The sequence below is a fragment of the Ochotona curzoniae genome, unplaced genomic scaffold (assembly GCF_017591425.1).
Source record: "Ochotona curzoniae isolate NIBS_2020 unplaced genomic scaffold, NIBS_Ocur_1.0 contig_2404, whole genome shotgun sequence".
NCBI classification, from domain to species: Eukaryota; Metazoa; Chordata; class Mammalia; order Lagomorpha; family Ochotonidae; genus Ochotona; species Ochotona curzoniae.
The window spans coordinates 8,897,156-8,920,534 of record NW_024465451.1 but is presented as its reverse complement, the minus strand read 5'-3'; the positions used below and the strand labels follow the sequence as shown (position 1 = coordinate 8,920,534).

General features: G+C 42.5%; 1 protein-coding gene across 7 annotated transcripts in view; it reads right to left on the bottom strand.

The window, feature by feature from the left end:
- The window catches only part of MACF1 (microtubule actin crosslinking factor 1), a 366,624-nt gene that overhangs the window by 240,817 nt on the left and 102,428 nt on the right, over window positions 1-23,379 (bottom strand). For 3 of the 7 annotated variants that reach the window (XM_040974260.1, XM_040974261.1, XM_040974262.1), the window contains exon 1: window positions 12,668-13,124. The exons of the other annotated variants lie outside the window; for them this stretch is intronic. In XM_040974260.1, the coding sequence (XP_040830194.1) occupies window positions 12,668-12,776 (109 nt within the window). In that variant the 5' untranslated portion in view covers window positions 12,777-13,124. Of the gene's footprint in view, window positions 1-12,667; window positions 13,125-23,379 lie in introns of those variants that run through there. 7 annotated transcript variants of the gene reach the window in all.

The following is a 23,379-nucleotide window of genomic DNA, read 5'->3' as shown; positions in this document are numbered from 1 at the left end:
TTATCTCTAAATTCTCCCTAACTTGCTGCAATCATCCTGAATTGTTTCCAGACACACCTCCTCTCATTCCTGCCTTTCTCCATCCTGCCTCACCTCCCTCCCACCCACCCAAAATTATCTATTCCTATCTTGGTTTAACCAAATTACAGCCTCCATTCAAAGTCTAGCTGAAGTCCCACTTCTGCCTTTTAGGCCTTTCTGACCATACTTGGCACTGGATGTGCTATGTCACTTACAATTTGTTCAACTTACTTTAGCACTGAGCATATCATATCTATTGTTAGCTATCTCTGTATGCAAGCTCTATTTCTCTAATTGAACTGGGTTTTTTGAAGTCAAGCTTCATGTTTTAAATTTTCTTAACTATCCAACATTTAGGTCAACAGTAGGTACTCAAGAACACTCATTCCTTAAACATATACTGAGCACTCACTGTGTGCCAAGGTTATATCTAGAAGAACACAATGAAATAGTGTGTTAATCAAACTAAGAAGTGATCCCCTATGATCTTCATCAGGGATCTAGGAGTCCTACTCAATTGTCTCTTCCACAGCTACAGCCTTCCTAAGTTCTTCTTGCCACTTCCCGATGCCACTTAATGTTCAGCTAAACTGGTGATCAAGCAATTAAAATACACTCATTAAGAATGTATGAGAGCTGTACCAGTATTACAAATGACTCCTATCTTCACAAGGCCACCAGTCTTCTTTGAAAAATCAGACTGGGGTCCCAGTGCCTATAGTCCTCACCTCACACACTCTGGGATCCCATATGGACGTAAGTTCTACCTCCCATTCAGCTCCTTGCTTGTGGCCTGGAAAAGCAGTCCAGGGCAGCCCAAACCTTGAACCTGCTTGTGCGTGAGAGACCTGGAGGAGACACTGGGCTCCTGGCTTTGGATTGGTGCAGCTCCAGCCATTGCAGCCACTTGGGGAGTGGAAAACTAATGCTCTAAAAGACTTACTTATAATTCCACCCCCCACAAAAAAATCACAAAATAAGTAGTAAGATTCGAGATTCAAGTCGAAGCCTTTCAGATGTTAATTCATGGACCACTATACTCTACTATCTCCATGGATTCATTACAAGGCAACAGAGTACAGACCTATACAATCAAGGGGAAAGGAGAGAGAAAGAGATGCAAACTGTACTTCCACTAGGGGTTCAGGAAAGGTAAGAGTAAAAGGTCTCAAGAGGGATTTAGAAACTTCAGGAAAAATTAAGTTTATCTGATCTCTTAGGAAAGCTCGATTTTTACTAATGATAATCAATTGAACTACTAGGTATCAGAAAATATAAGACTGAAGTTACAACAATAAACAAGCCCAGGATAAGCACAGCACAAAAGAAAAAAAGCCACAGAAATGGAAGAAAAGAAAAATTCAATAGTTTCTAGGGTATTTATTAGAATATCTCATTCAAAAAAACTAAATATTTCAAAGAGACACAGAGTTTTAAGAATCTTCAAAAATCATCTTAAATATAAAAAGATTCCATTTCAGAGAAATTAACGAATGCAGACGAAGTCACAGCTAGGCTGAACAAGATAAGGCAGGACTTGGATTTCCTGGTCTCCGGCACATGGTTTCTACATTTTTGATATTCATCAACTTCCTGCAAAGGTATGAGTTTGGGTTAAGGCCAGAGGCCCCCCAAATACCACTTACAAACAGCCATACCAAAATCAAATGGGGAGTTTTACAAAAAACTACAAAGTCAAGCAAACTAACACAATATCTGTATTCGAAAGGTCTTCTTTTCCCACAGCAATTTCATACATTCTGTGGCTAGCAGAGCTTCAAGGCTCTAAAACAAATACCCTTTCCAGCCACCAAGACATCTCAGAGAAGCAAAGGCTATGCAACCAGCTATGCATTCCTATGCCTCAATTTGTACAGGGAGAATGAATGCAGATGACACTGAATTTTCATATTAGATACATTTCATTTATTACTGCTATACTGTCATTAGCATTTATGAACTGATTATGCATAAAGCACAGGACTAATTGTTTTAATATCCCTTCACAATGATCCCATGAGTAGGGCCTATTTTAATCACCTTTAACAAATAAGAAAATGGAAGCATACAAATGTTCAGCAATTTTCAGCTTATACAGCTATTAAGCGGTAAAGCAGCAGCCCCATCCCCAGCTGACATCAAAATTCACTTTCTTAACTATTAGGCTGACGTGCCCCGAGCTGATTCAACATGGTAGAGTGAATGGGGCTTTAACGCTTTTGCTTTGGGTTAGTGGTACTCTCACCACTTCAGAAAAAAACAGACCTTTGGTAATCCATTTATGTCCCAGCACCTTCGGACACATAAGGTAATTTCAGGTCCCAGGAAGGAAATCTCAAAGATACCCAAGGGAAGATGAAAAGATTAACAACAAACAAACAAACAAACATCCTGTCCCTTGCTGTGCCCCAAACATTACAGTATCAGCTTTGTTGCTCAAAACACACTTAACTATTTGGCAGCACTTGTCTGACAGTCAGGAAACAAGAGCAGAACCTTAGAGTTTGCTTCTCTGAGATTCTTCTAACGTCTCCCACTCACCAAGGAAGCAGCAATTTCAATTAATTCACATCTGCCTATCCACAGTTTTTTTCCACTTAAGAGACTCAAAGAGCACAAAATTAAAAGCCATTAGATTATCAATCCAGTAGTCCCCAAATTCAGATTTCACAGAGCTACGTTTTCTAAAACAATAATTAGAAAGTATAATGAAGTTGTCAATCTTTCATTTCACTAAAGAAATCTAAAAACAAGCTACCAGCAAGTGACAACTCTTTCATAAGACACTTTTTCAGTACACAAAAAATCAGGAAGGGCAATTTCAGAATAAAGCCCAGCTGTTGCAGTGTGGCTTTACGAAAGACACGTCACATTTCCCTCTTTTTCATTTTATTGAGAATTACTGTCTCAGTCCAACACCATTCTGTATATCCAAGAGTTTGAAATGAAACCTGTGGCCCAAAGAGATTGCTGAAGGCCACGGAGGATTATTTCAATGAAGGTTTCTCCCTTATCTAAGTCACAGCTAACCGGATTCTTTCCCAAGCCTGTAAGGTCTCTGACCCAGACCATCTTCTAGCCTTTTTCTCTCATCATAGCTGGCAGAAGTTAAGACAATTAGCAATAGACCCAAAGAGGAAACCTACACCATGTCTCCTCCCTTCCACCCTTCCCCCTTCCCAGTGAGCTGGAGTTAGACTCATAACCAACCAACTTCTGCTAAAAATACCCTCTGGACTTTCAGCACTTCGCAACACAACTTAAAAGTGGTTTCCTGACATAGGCAGAAGCGTGAACATGAATTCAGCCTCTATAAAAAAGCCCCACACCCAAAGCTTAGGCTCAACCGCCAGTCACTGGAAGTGTAAGAGGTTCCCCAGGAAGTAGGACACCCCCTGCTAGTCTACTGCACATTTTAATAAGCTCAAAGCTGGTGATGCCTGCAAGACTTCAAAAGCCATGCATCCTATGAGTCAATGAGAACAAGGGTTATTTGGGATCCTCAGGCCCAGACAAGGAAGAAAAAAAACTTCACATACTAACCCATACAGCACATGCGGCAAGCCAGGTGGGTGTTGAACTCGTGCTCATCTTGGTAATTGGGCCACATGGCGCCCCTGTGTCTTGCTGGCCCCACCTAAGAAGAGGGGATCTCAAAGAGCCTCTAGGTAGTGGCCCAGGCACCCTCTGCCACTCCTCAAAAAAGGCTGAGGTGCAGAGACGGACAGCCAAAAGGGCGTGTGATGAACAGAAAGAGAGAACAGAGAAGTGGCTCCGCCCACAACTTCCTACTGACCTCCTTCTTCCCTTGAGGTCAGAGAGCAAGCTCCTCCCTAGGGCACTTCCAAAACCTGGGTCCAGGTCCTCAGGCAGACAGCACTCCCAAAACGGCACCAGCTGTATGTCTCCAGGCTACACAGACTGCAGAGGTGGAGTGTCCAAAAGTCCGAAAGTCCAGTCAAGGTATTAGGTGAGTAAGCTGCACATACAGAAGCTGGTCCTTGGGGTACCCTCCATTTTCAGACAGTAGCTTCTAACCAGGTGAGTCTCAGACAGCTGTAGAAGAGCTCGTGAACCACAGTGCCAAGTCAGGAACAGTGCATCCATTGCCCAACAACCTGCTCCTCAGGCTCTCTTCTCAGACAGAAACACATATACACGTGCTAACCAACCAAGGTCTCACACCAGAGGGACTACGACGCAGCAAGCCCAAATGCTATCCACTGCCAACAACAGTCCTAGATTCCAAAAGGAAGCTCTCCTTCACTTCCCCTTACTACAGCTAGCCAAAGGGAAGAGTTGTGGCCTCTCTTCAATGATTCCACCTACTTGACCCAAACAGCGCAGCCTTGAGCAGATTAGCTCTGCAGATTTCATCAACATCAAAAACGCAGCTTGCTGGTTGCTCCATTCTTTCCCTTCATCCAGTCAGGAATGGCATCTCGAAGTCCCAGACCCTCCCACTTTTGCTTTCACAGTCAGTGCGCTTAGGCTGTGCCAGAAATCCCTTTATCCATCAGCGGAAGACTGCTTGTCTGCTTGTTTGTTCAACTTGTTTTCTGAGTTCTGGCTAATTGTACCAGACACTGGAATGCTGAAGAAACACAATGAAGGCCTTTTTCACTGAGATGGCCCACCCTTATCGATTGTTTCTTCACAGTTCTGACCCAAGCAGGGAACAGAAGAGCCAGGCCTCTGGGGACATCAGGACAGACACTCTAACCCCACCCCACACCACTCAGGAGGGCACTGCTGCTGCTAAGGGCCTCCTCACTGGCCCTCTGCTCTCACTCCCTAAATAGAACAGCTTCTTCAGGCTAACGCTATTTGCAATCTTGTTCCTGAACTAGAGAAGGAGCGGTGGCACTCGAAAGCCAGTATCCAAAGATCAGCCCAAAAGACTACAAATGAAAAAAGCAAACCTGGGCTTGCCCAGCAGACCACCCCATTGCAGCAAGCCCTGGGAGCTGCCTCAGAGGCAGGATGACCTCCTTCACTCCCAGCTGGGCACCCCTCCCACCTCCAAACTGCTGGTAATCTTGTTACTGCTTACTAATAAAGGGACTCACAGCTAACTTTATCCTTCCCTAGGTAAGCTCCCAGTCACCCCAGTATCCTGTGACAACTGTACACAATCTGCCCCTCTTGTCACATTCTTCTTAGTCTTGAAGAGGAAGAGTCTGCCTAGAATTTACCTTGGTCTAGGAAAATGAATGCAAAGGAAGAAAGAAAAAAAAATCCACAAACATCTCCTGATTCATATTTGGGAGCTTTTTTTCCCTCAGGCCTAAATTCCCTGAGTGCAGGGACTGTCTTGTCAACGTACCCCAGGCTCTAGCAATCATCTCAGCTACCCTTAACTGAGCATCTATCAGAACTGCAAGTTCACAGGTAAGGTGCGAAGAATTCTAAATATAATTTCATTTAATCTCAATGATTCTCTAAAAAAAGGCATTATCTTTTCCTTCAGTGGCTAAATAACTCGACCAGGGTGACATATCCTTCTGCCCAGCTCCAGAATTGTGCCTCCTGTGATACCCCATATCTCTGAGAGTGACCTACACAGAGTGAGTAAACTGGGGTAGACAAGTTGTGAATAAAGAGACGGCTGGTATGTTGTCAGGAAACTTAAAAAACGAAAACACTTAACTGGACAACTGGAGATTTAAGGTGCATCCCGAATAAATACATGGGGCAACTTCTAAAAATAGTAAATAATTTTGGAGTCTTCAAACATCAAAGTAATCATTACTGGGTAAAGACTGAGGAATGTGAATCAAAGCCTGTCATATCCTCACTCCCCTGTCCCTCCTGACTGCATTGCAGACTGATGAAACAGGAGCCTGAGACAAGGTCATCGAGCTATCAGGGGACGTGGCTTCCTTGGCAGGTTCCCAAAGAGAGAGAGATGCTGCTGACCTGGAGGACTGGACTTGAAGACAAGTCAGCTTTCCATCACCCTAAGGAAACGGGCTGGCAGAGTGAGTATCCTGGCCATTCCTCCTTTGTTTTCACCCAACTTTCTGTGAGTATCAGAAAGTGAAAAGATAAAGAGGCTGGAGTCAGTGTCTCCACAAGTGGGCAGAAGTTACCTGAAAATGTACAGGTGCTGGCTTCCTTGCAGCACAGAAAGCTGAAGCTGCATATTTACTGTCTTTACTCAAATGTCCCCAAATAAGCCATGACTAAGATATAAAAGCAGGCACAGAAACCTCCTTCTAAAGTGTAAGACAGTGATTCATAGCTTATCACTATTTTTTTTTAAAAGATTCATTTATTTTTATTGGAAAGTCAGATGCACAGAGAGGATGAGAGACAAAGAGGAAGATCCCTCGTCCAGTGATTCATTAAGTGGCCGCTATGCCTGGAGCTGAGCCAATCCCAAGCCAGGAGTGAGCCAGGAGCTTCTTCCAGGTCTCCCATGTGGGTGCAGGGTCCCAAAGCCTTGTTCCATCCCTGATTGCCTTCCCACAAGCAGGGAGATGGATGGGAAGCGGGGCCGCAGGGCATGAACTGGTGACCATATGGATCCCATCACGTCCAAGGTGAGGACTTTAGCCAATAGGCTACCACACCAGGCTCTCCATCACATTTTTTAATTTCCAACTGTAAGTTGTATAACAGTAGCCCAGAGGAAGATATTATGTCTTTAATTGTAACTTTTGTGAAACAATTATAATAATTATAGGAACAATTAAATAGTCCTTAATCATGTGCAGAATGTGTTCTAAGAACTAACTCAAAATAACCATGCAACATTATTAACCCATTTTACAGATGAGGAAACAGAGGCCCATATTAATATCACCCAGTCATATGGGCCAGTTCCAGATACTCACCTTACTCTCAACCACAGTCCTCCAAATACAGGCCAGAGGATTGCAGTGCCAGAATCTCCGAAAATTCGAGACTCTAGTTCTCTTTTTCTTTTCATTCAGACCAAAAGTTTAAAGTCTAACATAGTCCAGGAAGCAGAAAAGTCAGAACACAGCCCAAATCTTCTGCCTCTTACTACACTGTACACATCCAGTGAACAAGTCATAAAGGGAAGAAAGACAAAGACTCCACCTTGCTTATAACATCTAGTGCTTTAGTTATTTGAGTAAAGATTTATTAGATCTATTTTATTATATTTATTGAGTACCTATTACATGCTTAACAAATCTGTAGTTAACACAAAGATACACAGTAACTATAAATGGAGAAATCTAACAGTCAATGAAATCTTAAAAAGTAAAAAGCTGCAAAAAACCTCACAAAACAAAACAAAGCCAGTATGCCTAAGGTTCAAAAAATGCCTTAGCTAGTACACCCAGATTTAAGAAAACCAGACACAGCAGTGACTAAAGGGGAATAAAAGAGCAGATCATGTACAAGGTTTTGCTATTTCATAACTGATCTTATGTTTAACATGACCCAATAGTGCAATAGAGTTGCTGTCAAAAGGTGGGGGAGGATGGACAGATATTTCTCACCGGGCTTTACGTACTGCTGAGGATGCCCACCCCTTGGGTCAGAGCGTCTGTGTTTGAGTTCCAGCTCTTCCCAATTCCAGCTTCCAGCTAATGTGCACCCTGGGGAGCAGCAGGCAACAGCTCAAGTACTTGGGTCCCTGATCCCTATGCAGGAAACTTGGATTGAGTTCCAGGCTCCTGGCTCCTGCCTAGTCCCAGCTGGAGATGCTGTGGGCAGTTGGGGAGTGAACCAGACAGACAGACGGAAGGAAGCCCCTCTCTTTATCTCTTTTTCCACCTTTCAAATGAGGGAAGAAAAGTTAATTTTAAAACAGCAATTAAGGTGGGGGCAAGTTGATGCAATCAGGGATTAAGCTAATTCTCCCAGTGGGATGTTGGAAATGGAAAGAACTTTAAGAAATCAGATTTTCCAATCATTCATTTTTACATATAAAGAAAACACACACCAAACAAAACCCTCAGGTGTTCTTTTCAAGTAACCACAAAGCCCTTTTACTATAACAATGTGAGACATTAATAAACTAAGACACAGGATAACCTCAATCAGTCTATACCAGTCAACCACCTTAGGCTACATATTAAACTAAGCCACACCCTTTTAAACATACAAGCGAACAGAGCACAGTTTCTGATATAAGTTGAGAACTTGTTTGGAGGTTCTAGCAGGGGAGCACAACCGATCCTCTTTCAGCAGGGTCAGTCACCCTCTGACCAAGCAGCTTCAGGAGGGACGCATAGGGTGCAGCGAGCAAGGAAGGGGACCCGCACCTGGCCAGCCAGATCAGCCAGATCAACCCTGTTGCTCAATGAAGAAGTAATAGATGTTGCAGCCAGATCACTGTCACACCCAGTTCCTGATATAACTGAGAACTAAAACCGTCTTAATTTTCACTTGTGTATTCAAGTAACTTTTAGTGACACGTAATTCTGTTTCAGATGCTTGAGATGCTGAGATGAGTAAGAGAGCCTGTTCTAGCAACTGAAGAGACGAAACAAACCAAGCAAGAAGGTAACACAGATTTGAATTCATGGAACTGCAAGGCTACTACCACAGCACAGAACAGGAAGTCCAGGAAAGCTTTCTGGGGCAGTAACTACTTACTCTGAAGGACCAGCACCAAGCATTCCCACTGAGAGGAGGAAACGGGCATTTCAGGGAGGGATCTGCAGGTTTTTTAATGACATGTAATAATGAATGCTAAGACAGGAAATGAAACTCGTCAAACAGGCGGTGGGGGGGGAGTGGAGGGAAAAGCAGATCATAAAAACCGTTTTTTTTTACATTGTACTGAAGAGTTTGAACTTCTAAAAAAAAAAAGCAAAGGGGAAGAATTTTAAGCAGCAGAGTGACATATCTATGTTTTAGAAAGATTACTTTGGGCACAGTTAGCAGATGGGAGGGGCAGAGGATGGGAGAAGTAAGAGGTTCCTCCAACATTCCGAGTGAGGTTGGAAATGAAAAAATAAGGAAGTAGATGGTTTTAAGAATAATGACATAATACACATGAATTCATGTGTGGGTGAGGTGCGTTTAAAATTATTCAAAATTCTAAATACACACTGAGGGTTGAGGCCTGCATGGTAGGCATGGTACAGTTTTGATACAAGCTGTGTCTTTCTGTGTCTTGTTTACATCTGCTGAAAAGGTGATGATGTCAGAACGTGGCTGTGAAGGCCATGTACTTAACAGCATTTAATCAATTCTCATCAATCACTGAGTAATTGCTTCCACACATTTCTGCTGCATCTCCTCCACCCCTCTCTCTCCACACACACAGTCATCACACTTTCAAAGTAAAAACAATAAATCCAACTGCCAAAAAGGAATCCTAGTACTGGATGTAGTAATGATAGGGAGGTGTCCAGCTACAGAAGGCAGCTTTGAAATACAAGCCAATCTGACACCTAGAAGAAGGAGCAGAGTTGATCTGTGCTAGGTAAAAACTGGACTACAAAGTATGAATTGTAAACAATCCACATTTGGTTTATAAAAGAACTCTCCAGTAAGCAACACAAGGATTGTATGTTCTACAGTCATAAACTTTCAAGCAAAGTAAGAATAACTCCAGCAAGAGTAAGACTAAGTAGAAAGCTGGGTTTTACAGCAAGCCAGAATACACTTAAACTGTTAACAATATATGAATTGAAAAATCTAGATCCATAATGACAGTTTACTAGAACACGATCTCAGAGATGACACAGTGCAATGATTTTCACCTCTGACAACACTTTTCTAAACAATTTGTATATAAAACTCAACATACAGAACATGTATATAAGCAGCATTTCATAGTATAAATCAATATTATGTGCTCAAGGTCATATTACTTATTTTAAAGCTAGATTAAATAAAGAATCATATATTGGGAAAATAACTGACTGCAATTATGTTATCCTCAGCATCAAGTTTGTGTTGTATTTTATTGCAGAGCCAATTTTTTAAAAATGGTTCGCACAAACAGAAAAGACAGCAGCAGTTTCATCAGTCTGGCAATTCCAGGTTATTGGTCAAATAAAAGGAAACAAAAGCCAGAAAGAACAGCAGAAATCATGTTGCAAAATTGAATATCTTCACTGTCTGAAACTATGCACATCCTTTATAGCCTGTAAACATGAACAGGTGTCAGGTCAAGCTGCCGCTGGGGATGCCCATCTCCTGGATCCTCCCACCTACTCTGTGCCACAGATCAGCTTCCTGTGAGTGCACCTGACAGGTACTGCAGAGTGGACAGCCCAAGCACGCGGTTCCTGTTACCCACCAGGGACAGCCGGATGGTTCCTGCCTTCTGAATTCAGCCCGCCCCAGCCCCAGCTCTTGTAAACACTTGGGGGAATGAATCAGGAAATGAAATTCCTTTCTCTCTACCTCTCTCCCTCCCCCACCACTATCACTGTCTTTCAAATAAATAAAACTTTAAAAGAAGAAAAGTGACATAACAACAAAGTGCAAAAAGACAGTAAGCATTATTATAATATTATCACAGCAATGTGTCACCAGGTCACCACTATGCACTGAACACCTTACAACTGAGTCTTGCTTCAAATTTATTATGCCTATAATCCATTTTCTGTGATAGCATACATCTGAGATGAGAAGGAGCAGCTCAGAAGAGATTATCTTCATGTTTTTAATCGAGTGTACATTAATGAATGGTACAATAATCACACAGAGATGATAGAGAAAGCCTTCTGGCAATGTCCAATGGCAAGTAGGAATGACAGAGTACATGTTTTTGTCTTTTTTTTTTAAGATTTTTATTTATTTTTTTATTGGAAAGTCAGATATACAGAGAGGAGGAGAGAAAGAGAAGAAGATCTTCTGTCCACTGATTGACTCCCCAAGTGGCCGCAATGGCCGGAGCTGAGACAACCTGAAGCCAGGAGCCAGGAGCTCCTTCTGGGACTCCCACGTGCTGGCAGGGTCTCAAGGCTTTAGGCCATCCTCGACTGCCTTCCCAGACACACAAGCAGAGAGTTAGATGGGAAACAGGGCTGCTGGGATTAGAACTGGCACTTTTTGGGATCCTGGTGCATGCAAGGCAAGGGCTTTAGTCACTAGGCTACTGTACTGGGCTCATCTTTCCTTTTTGTTAAGTCTAATCAATATGATACAGCTTAAACTTGAAATTACAAATGGATTCAGAATCTAAGTACCTCCTTGGCAGGCTTGGTACCCACAGTCTTCAACTGAAAATCATTGCTCTAACTTTACACATAAACTGACCACAATACGTTCCCAATACAACATTTAGGTACTAAAATCAAGATTGCATCATAAAAATAAAAAGCTTTTACAATGTATTTTTCTTTTTATTTCAATGTTTTATGTTTACAAATGAATATTTCTAAAACATTCAAGATAAGGCAAAGATAGGGCAATGGCTCTTAATTTCCATAGGAAAACTGATAATGAAAACGAACTTCTAAAACACGAACCAATCGTTGGGTTAGAAATGGCAGTATTGTAATACATGAGGAAAAGAAACCAGAAGCTTCTGCCTAAATGGCACTTATTTTCTCATTTCACAAGAAATAGCAAGTGGGGTCAGATAACCCCAGCCTACCTGCCAAACCTTTCCTGCTAAGAACACAGAGCAGCCACTTTGGGTACCCTAAAAACACAGCACCACACCAGCAAACCTGTCCCTGCTGTTGCTGACAGACACATCCTGGGATCTGGATATTTACTCAAAAGCTTTTCTGAGACTTACTGGAAAGGGCACTGGGGAATGACTGAATCCAACTGTAATTCTGCCAAGCATTCATGAACTTTTAATAGAAAGTTAAGTAATAAGTCATCAAATCTCCATCCTAACTTGTAAACTCCACAGGAACAAGGGTCTATATGACTTGGCTTGAAAACAGGAAGTTTCAAAATCACAGTGGGAGTACTGCAGGTAGGGAGACCGAGGGTGCACTCGGAGAAAACGGAGACCTTATTAAATGCTGGATAATAGAAATGCACCCCCAACAAACTCCAGGCAGAGGAATCTTGCATAATTTAAAAACAATTTTTAGAAAAAGTTTCCAGAAATCAACTCCCTAGAGAAAAGAGTGAACTTCTTTACTCTGAAGAGCAAGACTTGCATGCACAGAGCTAAGCTGTGAGAGGAGAAGCAGCTGTATAACAAAGAGAAAGCAGGCACCCCAGTTCCAGGATGCATCTTGGCAAGATATCACTTGACCCTTTCCTCTCACCGACCCTTCCTCCTCTGCCTTTTCTTACCCACTAATAAAAACAAATTCAGAAACTTCTCCAGTCCTACCAAGCCCAGAAATTTTCCCCAAACCTACACCCTGAAGGAGGATGACAGCCTTAACGGAATGCTTTTGGTTAGAAACAAGAATCCAAAAAGACTGCTCGGAGACGCAAAAGGACAGACTTGCTTCTCTGAGGAAGGACATGGTCGGTACCTAGTAGTCACTTCCCTCCAGCTCGTCAGTCCGTTATAACCAGTACCCTCAGCAGACAGCCTCACCAAACAGGAAAGAGTCTGGGTCCCCAAGTGGCCCCAGGGCAACCCATTTCCTCAGCACATCCACTCACCCTATACCCCAACGTCTCAGCCCAAAGATGCACTGGCCCTTTAAGAAGGGCAACTGAGAAGACCTCCGTCACTCACCCCACCCTCACTGGACCCACTGTAGATGAAAGAATAACTGTTGCTTACCTGCTCTGCCCCTGGCACGTCTCTTCCAGTACAGAACACCAGCAATTCCAAGAATGTGAGTCAAAATAAAGACCGTTGGCGGCAAATAAGATGAATCTAAGAGCGGCATTTTCGGGCCTGTCTTCTCTCTCCCCTTGAGTCAGTCCCAACGCCCCACTCCGTGCTGGCCTGGATGCCTTTCTCCTGAGCTTACTGCTGTCCTGCACTATCAGCACGGGGGCCCCCAGCTCAGCGCTGTCAGAAACTTCCTGGCGGTTTCTCATCCATCTCGCCTCTGACTGGCTTTCTACAGGCAGTTGTAGCCTGGGACTAAAATTGTACAGTGTATCTCGGACAAAGCCGGGGAACGAGTGGCCAGCAGGAGTTGGGGGAGGGAAGCAGGGCCGCGCAGAGTGAAAAGGAGGGCCTAAGCCAGCGTCAAGCTGACTCAAACCTCTATCTTTGGCATCCTCTGTTCAGCTTAAACAAACAAACCTCAGACCCTTCCACAAGAAGGGAGGGTGTCTGAGGACGTCACTCTCTCAACTTTCCATTCCCAGCTGGGCTAGAGCGCCAGACTTCAGCATGTAGCCAGAAGGGAGAAGTTCTAGGAGCACTCAGGGGTACTCTTGTCAGGAGGAAACAAAGTATACAAGGACAGACAAGCCCCGGTACAGTTGCAGGGCAACCCTGACCCACCTGCAGCCAGGCAGCTGGTGAAAACAGAGGATTTGAATATTCCTGCAGGAAGCATACACACAGAATAGACTGCAGGGAAACAGACCTGACACTTAGGTGCAATGAAAAATTGAAGAAAACATCCAAGAACCATTAAAACGGATGTTCACACAAAGACCTGTACACAAAGTGCTTTGTAGCCACATTACTCAAAACAAAACTTGGAAATGACTCAAATGTCCATCAACTGGTGAACTTAGAAGCACACTGTTACATACCCACACAGAGGACTACTACTCTGCAAGAAAAAGGAACAGAGGTCCACACTGTGGTAGTCCCTGCTGCTCTGCTTCTAATCCAGCTCCTTGCTAATGTGCCGGGGAAAGCAGTGGCAGATTTTCCAAGTGCTTAGGCCCCTGCCACCCATGTAGGAAACCTGGATGAAGCTCCTGGCTCTTGGCTTTGGCTAGACATTGTAGTTTTATCTGGGGAGTGAACCAGCAGATGGAAGACACTGTCTTTCCTTTCCTCTAAATGCCTTTGACATAAATAAATAAAATCTTGGAAGGAAAGAACTGATTTGATACATATATTATGCTACAAAACAAAAGTCAAACCCAAAAAAGATACATACTACCCGGTTCCATGAATATGACCAACTACAGACCGGAGGGCAGAAGGGGTGTGGGATCAAGGAAGTGAACCACAAAGGACACATGGAAATTCAGGAGATGACAGCAATGTTGTATACATGGATTGTGGTGATGGGCCCATGACGGCACACTTGTCCAAACTCATTAAAGTGCACATCTAAAAGGATGCATTTTACTGTATAAATTATGCCTTAGCAAACTTAATAAAAACAAAGGCACGGAAGCAGTTTGTGTAACCTGAAGGGAACCCACAGCAGTCTCAGCCGCATCACTCCTCCACTCATCTACTTTTCCCTGAAAAGGTATTCTAAACAAAACAAATGGGACACAGCTAATCCCATCTTTACTTCGATCATGGAAAATAGGGGCTGTAACTTTGTCTTTCCATCAAACTAGATATTTCTAGGGTGTCTATTACAGTTTGGGTATATAAAAATATTGTACTTTCAGCAAACTTAAAAAAAATTGCAGGACCAGCATTGTAGCACTGTATATGATGCTGGTAACCCATATAAATACCTGTTTAATACCCAACTGTTCCATTTCCCATCCAGCTCCCTGCTAACGCATCTGTGAAAGCAGCAGAGGATGGTCCAAGCACTTGGACCTCTGCACCCACTTGGGAGACTCAGAGAAAGCTCCAGGCTCCTGGCTACAGACTGGACCAGGCCTGGCCTTTATGACCATCTGGATCTGCGAAACAAATCAGTGAATGGAGCTCTCTCTTTCTCACTCTCTCAAGTAAGTAAATATAAAAGTTGCTTTAGATACCTACACAATTACCTTTCTAATAAAAGAGAAGGGTTTTCTATTTGAAGAATCCATTACAGAGTGAAAGCAAGAGACTAAGAAAGCAAAGGAAAGAAGTGTGTTAGGAGGTTGCAATTAACCTGTTCAGATCTTATAATGGACCAAGATGTGGCCTGGGACATGATCAATGAATTGAGTCTTGTGGAAGTCACTGGTGTCTATTTTAATGGCACAGTGGAAAAAAATCCTGCTTAGAATAATTTAAGATAGAAAGAGAAGAGGAGTGAGGGACAATTAAGACCAATGCTTTTTTTTTTTTTAAGATATATGTCATACACTAAGTGGAGATGTTGGATTAGCTGTTGGAATAGTGAATGCAATTTTTTTAAAATTTGTTTGTTTTATTGGAAAGGCAGATATACAGAGAGGAAGAGCGACAAAGAGGAAGATCTTCCATTTGATGGTTTACTCCCCAAGCAGCCACAATGGTTGGAGCCGAGCCAATCTGAAGCCAGGAGCCAGGAGCTTTTTCCTGGTCTCCCACATGGGTACAAGATCCCAAGGCCCTGGGGCCATCCTCCACTGCTTTCCCAGGCCACAAGCAGGGAGCTGGATGGGAAGCAGGGCCACCGGGATTAAAATTGATGCCCATATGGGATCTCGGTGTGTTCAAGCGCTCTCAAGGCAAGGACTTCAGCTGCTAGGCTATCGGCTGGGCCCAAGACCAATGCTTTTAAGAAATTTTGCTATACAGGGGATCAGAGAGAGAAGATCTAAGATCAAAAGAGAATTCTAGTTGCCAAGTGATATATGTTTACTGAAGAAAATAGCACTGGAGAGAGAAAACTCATGATGATTCCAAGGAAGACTAAGCCAGAGCTCCCTCTCACGGGACACACAGCAGTGCATTCATTCAGTTTAAATATACACTGTATATGCTAGATCCCATGGGCACAAAGATGATCAAACACATCCTTTACAAAGGAGAAGCAAGAAAGCTCCTGAACTGTGACGGTCAAAGATGGCCTTGCTTAATATTTGTCAAGCAGCTGCTTAAAAACAAAACAAAACAAAACAAAAGCACCTCTTCCCTCCTTCTGACTCTAGTTCTAGAATCAGGAGACCAGATGATATCACTTAAGTTCATTTTGGTATATATATTTTTTCAAATCTATGCATACTTGTTTAACACACAGTTTTCATAAGCTTTCTGAAACTTTAATACGAATGGATTTCAAAATAAACTAATCTTTTAATTCCACTTTGTTACAAACTTTTAGAAGCACCATGGCATGTATGTATGTATATGGGAAGGCAGTGGAGGGGAGCTGCCGTTGTGAGCATAAGACTTGAAAAGTGAACTCAGTGAAGCGAAGATGGATCTGTGTGCTGTAACTTGCAGGAAGTTGTTAGACGCTGGCAGGAGGGAGTGACTAGTGTTTTTTTTTTTCCAGAGATCGTTTATTATATAAGGAATGAACCATTAAAAGTCACATTTTGCACCTCCCAGCACATCCTTTGCTAACAGTCAGTAGGCAGGACTCCAAATCATCGAAGCCAGGAGGCAGAACTTTGCAGTGACTTCAGACCCACCTTTCTCTGAGGTTACTTCACTCACATCAAGTCAGGATGGTCCCCTTCAACCGTGACATACAAGAAACCTCAACAGAAGGCAACGCCCTAGAAACACATTCATGTTTGAGGCTGAGATCAAAAAGAACACATGGAAAGGTATGCTGTGTGTTTTATTTAAACTGACATGAGATTTCACTCAGTCTCAAAATAAGTGATATCCATAAAAATCATAATCTCAGCAGGTGCACATTGAAATTTTAAGACCTATCATCATTAAAAGATCAAAGTCTATAAAAGCACTGCTTCCAGAAAGAGAATTTTTTATAGAAAACTACAAATATATCTGAGATTTAAATTTGTTACAGAGAATAACACATGACTACAAATCTTGGGTTCCTGAGAATGGCACAATCTAGGCCTCAAAGACTGGTCCTGAAGTCTTTTTTTTTTTAAAAAAGATTTGTTTTTATTTTTATCACAACGTCAGATATACTGAGAGGAGGAGAGACAGAGAGGAAGATCTTCCGTCCGATGGTTCACTCCCCAAGTGGCCAGTGCTGCGCCAATCCGAAGCCAGGAGCCAGGAACTTCCTCCAAGTCTCCCATGTGGTGCAGGGTCCCAAGGCTTTGGGCTGTCCTTGACTGCCTTCCCAGGCCACAAGCAGGGAGCTGAATGGGAAGTGGGGCTGCAGGGATTAGAACTGGTGCCCATATGGGATCCCGGGCGCATTCAAGGCGAGGACCTTAGCCACCAGGCCACTGCGCAGGGGCCCACTTCTCCTGAACTCTTTGTCCTCTGCCTTCTCCCATGGGAACAGGTAGCATCTTACTGCAGACAAGCAGAGGATATAGCTTCACAGCAGATACACAGATACACCACTGCTCTGTGTTGCAGTAATGTGGCGCTGAGACCACAGTCAACACATGTAAGTACAAAGCATCTGGTACAGAGTATTCCACATACTCATGTTTCATCACTGAAGCAGAGAAAATCTCTCTACTTCTGGCTCAGTGTGCCTAGCCTACATGAGCATCACAACAGCAGAATAACTGCAAGTCTAGTGTGCCTGGGTTCAAACGCAGACTACTCTCCATACTACATTTAGCACTGCTAGGCAACTTTCTTAACTTCATGGAACCTCAAGGTACTTCTCTATAATATGGTAACATTGTACCTGACTCACAAAACTGTAAGGATTAAATGAGTTAATGATGTATTTAAGGTGCTCAATATGTGTTCAATGATTACTAGCTATTTCAAAGGGCATAAAAAAAGCATATGTGGCCACTGACTTTTGAATATTAGTCAGACTTTACAAAACCTTGGCAAACTGACGATTTCACATTTATTAGCCAAATTATTTAATCTAATTCAGCTAATCCCAGTCTCATCCACCTGCTGCAAGCAGGGAGCTGGATTGGAAGTGAAGCAACCAGGACACAAACCAATGCCCATATGGGATCCCAGCACAGGATAAATGCTTACCCTCCTTTTTAAAACCTTAGTCCTTGATTGAAGAAAGAGTGAATAAATTATAAACAAGGACTAAAGAGCATTGTAAGATCAAGGAATATAATGAAAGAAGGTGGGGAACAAACTAGAAAGAAAACTGGGTGCAAAAAACCATCAATATTTTCCACATATAAACTTGCTTTTTTTTTCTGGGAATCTACCTAATTTGCCTGCAAAAACAGAGAGCAAGTGCCTAGAAATGCATTTGTCTTGCATCAGGAACAACTCAAAAGGCTCTTCTACATAAACTCACTAATATTAATATTTGAAATTAATTAAAATTAATTAAACTCATTGAAATTAATATTCAAAAAAGTTGAACCATCTTCAAACACTAAAGTTCCAAATATACCTAGGAATGTGACTCCAACAACAGGTTTATAAATCTGACTTCTTCCTGAAGCCAGTTTATTAATTCTGAAATTCCACCTCTGGAAATCTTTCCACACATGGATTCTGCCTAACGTCCAAACTTTGCGGCCACCCTGTACAGCTCAGCAAGTGAGGCCGTCACCTTTCAGAAAGAGAAAGAAAAGGAAAATAACAACAAAGCAGCTCTGGGGAAAAGATACTTGAAAAACACACTGTTCTTCTTATTCTAAAAAATCATTTATTTATTTGAAAGGCAGAGTTACAGAGACAGAGAAACATATTCCATCTGCTGGTTCATTCCCCAAATGGCCACAATGGTCAGAGCTGGGACAGGCCAAAGCCAAAAGCCCAGTTTTTTCCAGGTCTCCATTGTGAGTGCAGGGGCCCAAGTACTTGGACCATCTTCTGCTGCATTCCCAGCCACATTAGCAGAGCTAGATCAAAGTGGAGCAGCCAGGACTCTAACCAGCAGTCGTAATGGATGCTGGCACTGCAGGTGGTACCTTAACTTGTTATACCGCAACACTGGTCCTATGACATTTTCATGTATGTATACATTGTAGAAAAATTAAATAAAATGAATTAATATATCTATCACCTCACCAACTTGTTTTTGTGTATTAGCACATTTAAAATTTGTTCTTCCAGCAGCGCATTGGAAATATCCATTATCCATTTTCTGCCTTTTAAAGAGGAAAATACACTCTGAAAACTATTTGTTCCTTGTATCCAGACTCTGCGGCTGTTGACTAAACTTAAATCCAAATTCTGACTCCATCATCTTTAGTCAGAACTAATTTCATCAATCTTCAGTTCCTCTCCAGCAAAACAGGAATAATAAAGTTATCTCTTCTTGTATTAGAATTTTTAAGTGGTTTATTTACTTATTTGAAAGGTAGCGTGCCAGACAGAATGAGCATGTGCATGTGTGTGTATGCATATGAAGAAGAGAGAGAGAGAGAGAGAGAGAGAGATACCTTTACCCAATATACCATAACGCCAGCCTCCTCCAGTGAGGATAAAGTGACAGAATGTTTGGGATGTTTGACACAGTGAGCATTAACTGATTTAGAAGCATTAAACATTAACTCATAAATGTTAACCACTGTCATATGATTACTATACAGGATCATCCATACCCTAGCAGAGCACCAAGTTGTCAACAACCTATGTCAAGAGGCAAGTCAAGGTAAAGCAGGGCATTTAACAGTTCTAAGCCACTAACTCCTTGAATAAATCAAATAGGGAATATTTCCCCACTAAAAATAGTAAAATCTAGATATCAGATTTTTTCCAAGAAACTCTGGTAGTCAACATCTTAAATAAAAGGATTGGCACCATGGCTCAATAGGCCAATCCTCACCTTCAAGCACCAGCATCCTATATTGGCTCCAGTTTGTGTTCCCACTGCTTCACTTCCCATGCAAGCTCCGTACTTGTGGCCTGGGAAAGCAGTAGAGGATGGCCCAAAGCCTTGGGACCCCGCACCCATGTGGGAGACTCAGAAATTTTTGGCTGCTGGCTTTGGATTGTTTTAGCTTCAACTTCTGTGGTCACGAAAGAAGGATCTTTTTCTCTCCTTCTCTGTAAATCTGCCTTTCCAGTAAAAAAAAAAATCAATAAGTCTTAAAAAAGAACTATCCATGAGGATCATTCTTGAATCTTACCATGATTGTTATTTGTATCCAAAGTATCACTTGAAAATAAATGCACGGTAAAGAAAGGGTGCCTTTTTAAAATACTTTCCTAAACTTTTTTTAAAAAACGTTTCATTGGGAAATGTTTTTAGGTGCTTTACTAGGAAGTGATGGATTTTAGATTTCTCGATGAAGCCAGAAATCAGGAGAGTCTTATGTGGCTGACAAAGCAGCCAGGAGTTCAACAATGAGGTAACGTGGAAGGCTTGTGATGGCCCAGAGGTGGCACAAGACTTGGGGTTTAAAAAGCCCAGGCCACAGCTCAAAGACTGAGTCTAAGCCAACACAAGTCAGGCTGACTTAAACTACTTATCCATGGAAACCAGGCTTTGCACACAAACAAAGCTAATTTTAGATCTTTGTAAGACAGTTTTCCAAACCCTGGCAGTAACCCTAAGTCAAAAAGAGCAAGAAGTAGCCACCTGAAGGCAGAGGGAAGCTGCAGGTTCTTCTCCCTGGAGGATGTAGAGCCTGGATGGAACCCTAATCCACCACACAAGAATTCTTTCACTTGTTCTCAGGAATGACCACCACCAGGCTCTGCATGCATTCTGATAAAATCCTCAAAACCCCAAGAGTCTAAGGACCAACGTCAAATGAAGCTAGCGGGTTGGGCAGACTGAGAGCAACCATGCATGACGATGGGAAGCTGCTTAGTAGTTCTGAACTTTAGGCTCCTTAAACAATGTATATGAAAATAGATATTTCTTCAGTGTGGTTATCAAGATTAAATAAGGGATGCCTGCACAGCTAAGTGTCTAGGCACACATCAGATGCTGAGTAAAACCATTTTCTTCCCCTTCTCCCAACCCCACCTCCAACCCTCCTTTCCTTCCTTCATTTTATTTTTTAAATTGCTTCTCAGATCTCATTCATAAAACAAATCCTGTTTCTGCTTTAGTTTCTTTCTTCACCTGGTATCTGGAACAATCTATTCTTCAAATGCTAGGTAGAGCCACAATGTGCTTAATAGAAACTAATATTTTGTTTCTACTCCAATATAAACAATACTTGATGAACAAAGATGCCGTGACAAAAACAGGAAATTTTACTGGTCTACCATAGAATTATACAATTTCTCCCATTTAGAGCCTACCCCCCAGTGACCCCTACTGGCCAAAGACAGATACTGACAACTTGGCTTTTTTGACAAAAGGCTCCTGTGCTGCTTTTATTCTAGTGAAATACATACACGGCTTTCATTATGCAAGCTTGAACTTGTCTCAGAATCTATGCATCCATATCACAGAATGGAACAGTGCTATGTCCAGGCAGCTCATTCCTTTCATGGGAAATGGCACCCTAAATCTGGTGGGTTTAATGGCTCCCGACAGGATGCGCCCTGTTCATAGCCTTGGGACCGGTCCTTGCAGAGCAAACAGCAGACAGAGCAGTCACTTGCCCACTGTCCAGAGCTTCCAGTAGCCCGCAAGTTTTCCAGTCTCTGAGCTGACTCACTCTCAGCACAGCCCAGACTCCCTGCCAGTAGCTGGAGCCACCATGTGCGCTGGTGAGTAATGCTTCCCCAGGGCCTCCTCCCAGCCACCTGGGACTCCACAAGTCATAAAAGGAAATCTGGGTAACAGTCACAAGTTTTAAGAACACATGCCTCATCCTCTTAGTCCTGCAGGGACCTCAGCTTTACAGTGAATTCCCTCCAATCACAGCCAGGTGGCAATGTGGAAATAGGCAAAGCACAAAGAATAATGGGCAAATGTTTACTGTGAAATCTGGAAACCACAGCTTCTACCAAAAGCAATGTGCATAAGGCAAAGCCCAACCCAGGCCAGGGTCAGCAGGATCCATTCCACCATATCCTGCTCGGTTAGCAACAGCTCTGCCCGGTGAAGACTGCAAAGCAGCCCATTATCAGACCAAGTGTCATCACTCAGGTTCATACTGTGAGCAAAACTCCAGTGAAAAAAACGCCAGATCTCAGAGGAAAGGATCAGCCTCCTGAATGCCTACCCATCCTCTCCCAAGGGATCAGAGCAGGGAGAGCATCTGGATTTTTGGATTAATGAATGGCACACTTGATATTCATCAACTTCTAAAGAGCCAACAGCTGTGGTTCAACTTTGTCCCACTAGTGTACCTGAAGCATCCAATCCCTCAAACACACATTTGCAGAGCTAGCTCAGCATCCTGAATATAGCTGCTGAGAGATTGGTAAGGGACAGAAATGAAGACAAGCCTCTACCACAAACATCCTACTTCAAAGGATAATTTAAACAATAATCCATAGTCAATTGCCAAACAAAAATTTGAATTGCATAGGGCCTCACCAGGTCTACAGTCTACTTGGTAGTCTAATTACATTAGATCACTGATTTTTTTAAACTTTTCCTTAGAGATACACAGCTAATGCAAGAGTTAAGATACTATTTGGGATGCTTACGTCACACCAGATTGTGTCAGTTCCAATATCAGCTTCCCTCGGATTCCAGCTTCTTGCTATAGACCCTGGGAGGCAGCAGGTGACAGCTGAAGCACCGGGAGCCCTGCCCCCACCTGGAAGATCTGTATCAGGTAGATGCGCAGCTCCTGCTTCAGCCTGGCCTAGCCCCAGAGACTTACAGAAACTCAAGCAATGAACCAGCAAATGGAAGCTCTCAAGTGTGTTTTTTTTCCCTCTTTAAACCAGAGTACTTTCAGTACAACTGCTTATATTTTCTCTTCCTATAATCCTTGTATCTCTGGTACTCATATGCCTTAGAAGAAAACTACTACATAGCTCTTTTTTTTTACAAAACCCAGAATATTCAAGATCCTGGTTTATCAAAAGAGAAAAGAAATGACTTATGGTGTACCTAATTACTAAAACAAAACAAAAGATATTCACAAAATTTTTTGAACAAAATGAAAAACAAGTGCCCTCTGGTTCACCTTGGATTAACCAGAAATTCGAATTAAGTATATATCAGATTCATCACTACATTTAACAGAGAGCTATAGAAAGAGGTTATAACTTGAGTTTCCTTTTTAGGATCATTTACCCACACTGGATCTGTTTACTCATTCATAAAATAAGTTGTCACTCTTTTCTTTGAAGATTTATTTATTTTAATTACAAAGTCAGATATAGAGGAGAGGAGGAGAGATAGAGAGGAAGATCTTCCATCTGATGAATCACTCCCAATTGAGCCCGTGCTGTGCTGATCTGAAGCCAGGAGCCAGGAGCCAGGAACCTCCTCCAGGTCTCCCACTGCCTTCCTCAACTGCTCTCACAGGCCACAAGCAGGGAGCTGGATGGGAAGTGGAGCTGCCAGGATTAGAACCGGCCCATATGGGATCCCAGTGCATTCAAGGTGAGGACTTTAGCCGCTAGGCCACGCTGCCGGGCCCAAGCTGTCACTTTAAATCTCAAAAATCATGCAGCTCTGAAATGCTATGGTTGTTACATATTTAGTTGCCTAGGTATCATACACCTTCCCAAAATATTACAAAGCCAATATTATACACTATCACTTAAGAATTTAATTAGGGAAATAAGAT